The 8,684-nt window shown below is 44.1% G+C and overlaps 1 protein-coding gene across 1 annotated transcript; it reads right to left on the reverse strand.

The window, feature by feature from the left end:
- Nucleotides 1-1,569: 1,569 nt before the first annotated feature.
- On the reverse strand, nucleotides 1,570-8,684 carry coq10b (coenzyme Q10B). The gene is made up of 5 exons (XM_010747760.3): nucleotides 8,510-8,684; nucleotides 5,831-5,986; nucleotides 5,006-5,198; nucleotides 3,989-4,090; nucleotides 1,570-3,857 (listed from the first exon to the last, which is right to left on the reverse strand). The coding sequence occupies exons 1-5, from the start codon at nucleotides 8,605-8,607 to the stop codon at nucleotides 3,690-3,692; spliced, it is 717 nt and encodes a 238-aa protein (XP_010746062.1). The 5' UTR covers nucleotides 8,608-8,684; the 3' UTR covers nucleotides 1,570-3,689.

Below are 8,684 nucleotides of genomic sequence, written 5' to 3' on the forward strand. Positions count from 1 at the left end.
CAAAATCACAGAATTTTAGTAGACAAAATATACTGATGTACTAGTTAAACTGGTGTAATGATGGTTGTTAGGACAAGAAGGAGCCACGTACCTTTTCATATTTCATATTTCTCTGGGTTCCTCCTTAAACTGAATAAGATTTTATCAGCTGTGCTATAGGAGCTTAATTCATTTAACTGTTGTCTCTGCAATGGAGGAAACTGATTTCCAATTCTGCAAAATACACTTTTACCTGCAAGTAATATGTAATATATTTTTTAGTAAAGCTTGCATCTAGAGTTTGTATGTCTCCCAGAATCCATATCCTCAGGTCAGAGGAAATCTTGACATTTGTAGTTTTTGAAGCTACACTTATGATGTATTTCCAATAGGCTTCCAAGCTGGGACAAGATGAGCTGATTACTGAGCTCTTTTTCAAACACTACTTTACGGATTACAGTTCATTAGCTGAGGTTTAAAGTTCTCTCTCTCTCTCTCTCTCTCTCTCTCTCTCACACACACACACACACACACACACACACACACACACAAAGGAGATATTTTCCACTTTTTGTGGATGTCCAATCAGTGTTGATGGTAAATCAATTGAAGCAATAAATTCCCCACTGCGTGCTGTGTTGACAGTCGTGCAGACTGCTCGGTAATCATTAAAGAAATGGTCAAACAAACTTAGCATGGCTACTTAAGGGATCTGAGGTCAGTGTAGAACACACAGGAATTTATGGCTTCATTTGACTCCATTTACATTCAACAGTGATTCAGCATCTGAAATCCTGGAAAGAGCTGTTTGGATGTTTAGTATCTTGTCTGGAACTTTCAGTAATGATCACTCGTCAGTGATACATTGACCAGTTGAGTTACACTGAGTTTAAATTTCTATTTTTTGGAACAATTTAGCTTCAGAGTTGATGTCCACGCTTTATCTTGATGAACAGCAGCTGATCTCTAGCAGAGGAAAAGCTGCTGCTGATCATTTCATCATATCACCTACAGAACACTGTACGTTCCTTCTTCCTGACCATCGCTGTGATGAACACTTAAAAGCAGACACAGTGTGAGGAACATTACCTGTGAAATAACAATAGAAATGATTATTCTCAGTGCTTAGTCTTTTGTTCTTTTCATATGTAAATATCACTCACAAACAATCTACTCATGCTGTCATATGCACCTACCTCATGTACATAAATACAAAGCTGCTATAGAGGCCATATTTATTTCAACATCCTCCTCCAGAGATCATGTGACATGGTGAAAAGTTTCAGAACAGCTTCTGAATGGATGATGTGGTTGGTTTAGTCTGTGGTTGGTGTCTGCGTGCTCACCTTCACCTGCTGGAATATTTCACCATGGTACATCAGTGCAGGTCAGCGTGCACAGGGAACAGTGCAGAGCCTTCAATGATGCCAGCAGTGACATTTCTAAACCTCATGACACGTTCAAAAGCAGCCTGCTTCATACCGACGGCAGGTCTATTCTTACCACTCACATGATGACTCTATTTCTGTCTGCTCAATTCAAGCCACGACCTGTCCTGTACAAGTGTTGAGAAATAAACACACACAAACGTTTTTTATAAAAAATAGTTTATAAATCATGCAATCGGTACATCTTTCAACACAAACACCATTTACACAAGTCCTCTTCCCATCCCAAACTTACACATCAGTCTTTAAAAACAGTGTACAGGTCTTTCTTACGTCATCTTCAAACCAATATTTACACTGAGACTAATAAATATGATAAAAGAGTATAATGTTTCAAAATAAAGATAAATACGCTGCCAGCAGGCTGGGAGGCACTCTGTGAGTGAGTGTGGGTTAGACAGTTAGTGGCAGATAGCTCACTGTGACAGCATGTGACTGACAGCACAGGTCAAGGTGTGCGACCCGGCCTCTGCCTAGCCAGCCACTTTGGGCCCTTATATACACAGTGAGTATACACGCTCGCTTAACACTTACACCGCTGATATTGCACACTTTGCCGTTTCATTTAGCAACTCTCATGTCCAGCGTGGCTCCCTTAATAATGACGAGAGTGCAGCATGTGTAACATTGTAAAGAAAAACAGACAGCGTCTCCTACTGAGAAATAAAGAACAATGAAAGTTTAGCACCCCATAAAGGTGTGTGTGTTTACAGTATAGTTACTACATCTACCTGCAGCCATAATACATCCTCTGTGACCCACAGTGTCACTGCCTCTGCCCTTTAATCTGATCAGATACTCTCATAATGTACAGTAAGTGGTGTGTGGTGAGACGTGGAGGGGCAGAGTTACGGCGTGAATTTAGACATTCTTTTCTTTAGATGCTTTGTGCCTGATCAAGTCATCATGGAGGTCTTAATACTATCCAGGGACGGACTGGCAATCTGGCATACCGGGCATTTGCCCGGTGGGCCGACGTGCTATTTGGGCCGAAAAGTCCCGATATATATATATATTTACTGGTCCAAAATGCCAGGGCCGATTTTTGGTCCCAGTCCGCCCATGATACTATCTGGATCCTGGTCTCAGTGCTGTAACCTCTGCCTTCCTCTGGATCAAGCTGAAGCAGCATAGCAACATAATCCATGAGTGTTGATCCAGCTCAGCTGTAACCTCTGCCCGTCTACGTCTCCACAAATGATAGTTCTTGTTTTCATTGAACCACAAAGGTTCCCAAACAAACTGCTCTCATTAGTGTGCTGCACTGCTGTAACCAGTGTTTGAATGACAAATGTGGTTTCACACTCTTGTAGAGCTGCCACAAATAATCACTGACACGATCGACAGTAAATGAATCACTGACCAACATTACTGGCAAAACTGCCAACATGGTCTGGTTCCAGCTCGGCAAACGTGATCTTTTCCTGTCCTTTTACAACATGACAACATAAAATCAGGAGAAGTGGAATCACTGCAGAGAGGAGTGTGTGACAAGCTGTAGAGCAGAACACACTCCAAAGTGAGTCCTCTGCCGCCAGGCATTACTTCATGTCGAGCACTTTCTAACTGATCACAGCTGAGTCAAGCTCTCACCTATAATCCTTTCCCACTCACATCAGATGTGGGCCAGCTGATCCTTGAGGTTCCACATGGACCTGTACATGTAATGAGGTCGACCTTGTTAAGGAATTTTCTATCCTTATGTTACACGAGGTCACGTGTGGACCTGAGACGAGCAATTAACTGGCTGACACGTGAAACTCCCGCTGTGACTTCAGGTGAACACAAAGCATCACCTAAATCGGGTTTCCAACCCTGAAATGCACACACACTTCTCGCACGATGCTTCAAAATAAAACTAATATATGGGCAAAGGAACAGAAGATTTACCTTTAAACACCACTCCCTTCTCTCCTACAAAATTTGACAATATATATTGATAACATATAACCTGAACTCTGTGCCACTGGAGAGAAAGACAATAAACAAAGTGGGAATCAAACACACACACCGTATTTGAAGTGTCCAGTGTGATGTGTCACCATGAACTAAAAAAAGCTGAACATCAGGGCTAAAATGTGAGAAAGGAAATAGTTGGGAATAACTTTGGTCTTGGTTGTGAGAAAGGCACTGCAGGTTTCAGTTTTCCTCTTCATCCTCTCTAACACTCCTCCTCTCTCCCTCATGTTTCTCTCTGGCATTAGGCGTTGATCGTTGTGTCTGTCTCGTGGATTTCATGTGTTTGTGCAGTGGTGGGAGACGCTACGTGTGGTGAATCTCGTGGAACATGAGCTCGCGGGGGATGACCGTCTCTGCGCCGTATACCTTGGAGGCGCGGCGCTCAAACGCCGAAACCATCTGCTTCACCACCTCGTCGAAGAAGACGTGAGCCAGCTGGGAGTGGAGGAGGGACCGGAACTCAAAGGAGATCTGAGGAGAGGATGGAGTTCCATTTCATACTGCGTTACTGTTTGTGTGTCTCAGTTTGAAACACGACACTTACAGCTGCAAACATGACGAGCTCACAAACATGAAAGAACAAGCTCACTGTGTGAACTCACAGCAAAGTCCACAGTGCAGGTACGAGGGTAGCCGGGGAGGCCGGGGCTGAAACGCCACACCGTCTCCAGGTGGTTGAACAGTTTGGCCTCTGAACAGGACGCCTGAAGATCACACACACACACACACACACACACACACACACACACACACACACACACACACAGAGTAATGAATTTCTAATGTATTGGTAGTTACTTGTATTGAGTAACTGTGAGTACTTTATTGTCACGTCTAACCTTTTAAAAGCTGAGTAGTGTGTAAACATCATACAGCTTCAGTGAAGAGCTGGTACATACTGATACGGGTATGTGTAACACTGTGTGTGTGTGTGTGTGTGTGTGTGTGTGTACACAGTGTAGAATGAGGTGATTTTAAGAACTACTTAAAGTGTGTTAGAGGGGAGGACTGGATGATAATGGGATGAAGAAAACATTCCAGCAGCCTGAGCGTGCATTCAGACAGATGAGGTGTTGTGGGGGGAGCTGAGGTGTGTTGCTGTGGACGTGTCTATACCTGCTGAATGTAACCGCTGTGAAACAATCAGGAAATAACTTTTTATTTCTCTGATTGATAAAAGCTTTATCGAGGCTCTCTGTTTAAACTTCTTTGTGTCACTATTTTGCGGCGAGGAGTGATGATCAGAGTTTAATCCATGAATCCACCTGGATAGTCTCTGCTTCAGACATTTCAGGCTGTCTGTGGAGGTTTGACCGATCTGAGTGTCTGATTGGCTTGCCGAGCGGGATGTCCGTTTTTTTGTATGATCAGTGTAACATCCTCTAACAAATATATATAGGTCTAGAGTTTGTGCAGGAAATAGACTTTTCTTTTCTTTTTCCTCTTTGGATGCCTTATTTTACTTTCACTGCTGTAGTAAGGACTCAGTGGGGTGTACAGTATGTGGGGCACCAACTGCCCAGTAGTGAGGCCTGTCATACCAGAGAAAAGAGTATGAAAATGTTCTGGCATGGTGCTCCTTGTGTTTAGCAAACATGGCCTGGGAGGTGGTGCCTTACCTTGACCAGGTGGGGGCGGACTGTAGTGACCAGGGAGGTGTAATTCTCCACCACAGGTGGAAAGCCTACAGTTAGTTTGGCCTTGCAGAATCCAGCTCGCTTGAACACCACATCAGACTTCTTACACCAGGGCACAAAGAGGCGGTAGTCTTCCACCCCGGCCACCACGTCATAGATCTCCTGCATGGAATACCTGAAGAGTGGAGGATGGGGAGCAGAGAGCTGTGAGCTGGCAGCGTGCAAACAGATCTGTGCAGAACTGCACACCAGGAAGGGCATGAAGGTCAGCTATTGTGACATAACACTAAACAAGACTGGCACTGCACAGGACTCGTGACCCAGTAATGTCTGAAGTGGATCAATGAGGAACAGACAGAGAGAGAGAGAGAGAGAGAGAGAGAGAGAGAGAGAGAGAGAGAGAGAGAGAGAGAGAGAGAAGGAGGGGTGGGGGGGGCAGAATAAAGAAGAGAAAAGGAGGAATGAGTTAAAGAAAAGTCAAGAAGTCGTGAATGAGAGACAGATTCTCACACCACTCTTACATAACAGCATCACTCAAGCTGCTGCCGCCTGCGTCTATTTATACATTCAGATTTAGTGACTGTGACCTCTGTATGGAACACAGGAGGACATTTAGTGCGTCACCAGAAGCATAGTGGAGCCATAGGACACCAGCATTCATTATTCATATGTGAAATTTATTAAGAAGACCTTAGATTATTATATTTGCTCATCATTAACTTGACAAGAAGTTTGTCTTGTGAAATGCTAAGGGGAGGGAAGTCTCAGACAGCGTCACATGAATGAAAGCAGACATGGCAGACTGACCCGATGATGCGCCTCTCTGAATACTCCTTCCTCTTGGAGAACGAATCAGCGAGGTTAAAGAAGCTGCGGGCAGGCAACAGGATGCCACGGCCTGGCATGGCTGCACCCAGCAGGGGGGGTACACGGGTCATCAGGATCCCGCATGATGACAGGTATCTGATCACAAAACAAACAGTAATGACACAGACTGCGTGGAGTGGAATCAGGACAGAGCGTGGAGTTAATAACCAATAACCAAACAGGCTGCAGTGAAGCTTCATTCCGGGGAACACGCTGTTCTGCATGGAAGCCTTCCTGGAACACCTGTCAGGCATTTATCATTCTAATAAAATGCTCACACATGCACAGATGCCTGTAAGTCAAAATGGAACAAGGTCAAGGGCGCCGAGTTTACGACTAGCTTTGGAGACCTACAACACTGCACCACCCTGTCTCCATCTGGGCTTGTTCAACCCTGTTCTGTGACCGCCTGCATACGTTTCCATACATGTACCCTGTGTGTCTGGCCAGAGGGGGCAGAAGTCACAGAATCTGGTTAATGATTAGGTTTGGACTGCATCATGAGCAGGTCATACAGGAAGAATTCCATGAATACTGGAAAATATGTCCCAACAGGAGACACACTCAAACTGCCTGATGCTCACTGACTTTCTGATCAATGTCCTGACAACGATAATATTCCAGCACACAGCACGTGCTGAGTGTAATTCATTGATTAAGGGCTTTAGTTTAGATAACTAGCTGTGTGATTCTCTGAAGTCCTGCAGCTCACCTCCTGGACAGATGAGCGCTGTGAATTTGATGTAATACATGTTGAGGTGAAAAAGGATTTTAGAGCTCCTCATGCAGCGGTTGCAGTAAAGATAGAGGAATCTTTAGAGGAATTAAATGAGCTTTGTATCATTATAAACTACAAACATCTGAATTTCCTACAGTTGAACGAGTCACATAAGAAGGAACTTAACCTGTGATTTGCAAAAATATGATGTTTTCTTCACTTTGTAATCAAAATGAGCAATAATACTCTGGCTGCAGTTCTAGTTCCATTCTTTCCCACAGTGATGCTTCACTAATCATGAGCCAGTTGGGACCCTGACAGGAGTCTTGATTTAGATCCTCTCTGACACACACACACACACACACACACACACACACACACACACTCTGTTAATCGTGCACCGATTCACTAAACTCGGGTTGTGTTACTCTTGCCTTCAGCAGTCTGCAGGGTCGGCCTGACTGACAGTGACCCTGGGACTACTGAGGGATGTGTCACACAGTTTGATTTGTCTATTGTGCCTGGCTGTCACCCACGCCACCTGTGGCACCCTGTTCCATGGTGTCCCTGGCACCGGATAGTTTGGAACATAAGCTGTATATCAAAGCAGAGCACAGCTCTCAGGGCATATCTTTAGATGTGATTAGCCATTATGTCATCACTTAATGAGATATAACAATATTAATGTCATCATCAGCTTAAACCTAAAGAAATCTATTCTGTGCTCGTCGTGACACGCTGCTTCAAATTCCTGCTTCATTTCTGGCAGTCCACTCAGTCGCTACTACCTGTAACGTGATAGAGCTGCCACATAGCACTGACCTCATACTGCCGGGTGCGTGCATGTGTACAGCTGCAGATATGGAGAGCTATGGTGGAGACACTGGACTTCAGAGCAAAGAAGGAGGACACGGGTGCATGTATGACAACCCACCAGGGTGCAGGAGCAGGACAAAACCAGAGGATGGTGGATAAAGAGGCAGTTTGCATACTGAACACTGAACACTGCATGTCCTCACAAGTTTAAAGATGCAATGTTTTGACCATTACAGTGAAGAAGCTGAAAGGACTCCCCCTTTTTTTTTTCCGAGAAAACACTTCCAAGGAATTTGCCGCCTTCCAGAACATTGTGTCACGGGCTGACTTAGATTTCAGTCCTGCTCCCAGTTTGGAGAGTAATGGCGGTGGTCTTATCTTACCTCACACCTGTCAGCTGACCTAAAAACTCTTTCCTCTGCAGGATTTTGAACCCCAGATAAAAAGTGGATGACAAGACAGATTGCAAAACACAGCAGCAGTTGTTCTATCTGTAACTTGCAACATCTGGACGTGTGGAATGTAAATTATTGCATTTACTTTTACACTGAAATAGACTTTAGAGATGCCTTCACTGTACTGTGCCCACAGAGTCGACATTTTCTGCTACTTTCGCTTTTACTTTCACGCCTCAGAGGAAAATATTGCACATTTTACTGCACTGCATTTATCTGACAGTTACAGTTAGTGATTACTTTGTAGTGAAAAAGAAATCATATTATCAGTGTATATAACCTTAACTTTAATAACAGACATGTTGACACTTTATGACAACACTGTGTGCAGTGTTTGAGGACATACTATGAAGGCTCTATCAGGATACTAGGCTCCAATGATTTCTACCTGGACTACATTACCCATGTTGCTACAAAGACACTTTTGTCGTGACAACAATGTCCAGGCCATTCGATAAAGTTTCTTATAAGGCAAAAAAATAAATAAATAAACAAAGTCCACGAATAACGTCCTTGAAGCCTAACGTGTGGAACTCAACAAAACAGTCTCCAAGTGTTTTATTCTTGTTTGAGGTGCGTCTCCTCCTACACTTCCCAGGTTTAGTCGAGAGTCCAGATTAAATACAGTACCTCACGTTGTTCCTAGTCTGTATTTCCCGGCCAGCTGCAGAAGGGAGTTGTTTAATGCACTCGGCTACTCTCCGCAGACTTCGACCACCTCTCGCCATCGTCCCTTCTTTGACGGATTTCTTCACTCGCTTATTAATGCCAAGTTGACAAGTATCAATGCCCACAGTTGTGCCCC

Source organism: Larimichthys crocea, chromosome I (genome assembly GCF_000972845.2).
Source record: "Larimichthys crocea isolate SSNF chromosome I, L_crocea_2.0, whole genome shotgun sequence".
Classification (NCBI taxonomy): domain Eukaryota; kingdom Metazoa; phylum Chordata; class Actinopteri; family Sciaenidae; genus Larimichthys; species Larimichthys crocea.

Bases quoted from the DNA above. Each gene is read 5' to 3' on its own strand.
- coq10b (XM_010747760.3), bottom strand. From the start codon at position 8,607: ATGGCGAGAGGTGGTCGAAGTCTGCGGAGAGTAGCCGAGTGCATTAAA. The intron at 5,199-5,830 runs GTCAGTCTGCCA...TCCACTCTTCAG, and splicing joins TCAGAGAGGCGCATCATCGG to GTATTCCATGCAGGAGATCT. The intron at 3,858-3,988 runs GTGAGTTCACAC...TCCTCTCCTCAG, and splicing joins CCTGCACTGTGGACTTTGCT to ATCTCCTTTGAGTTCCGGTC.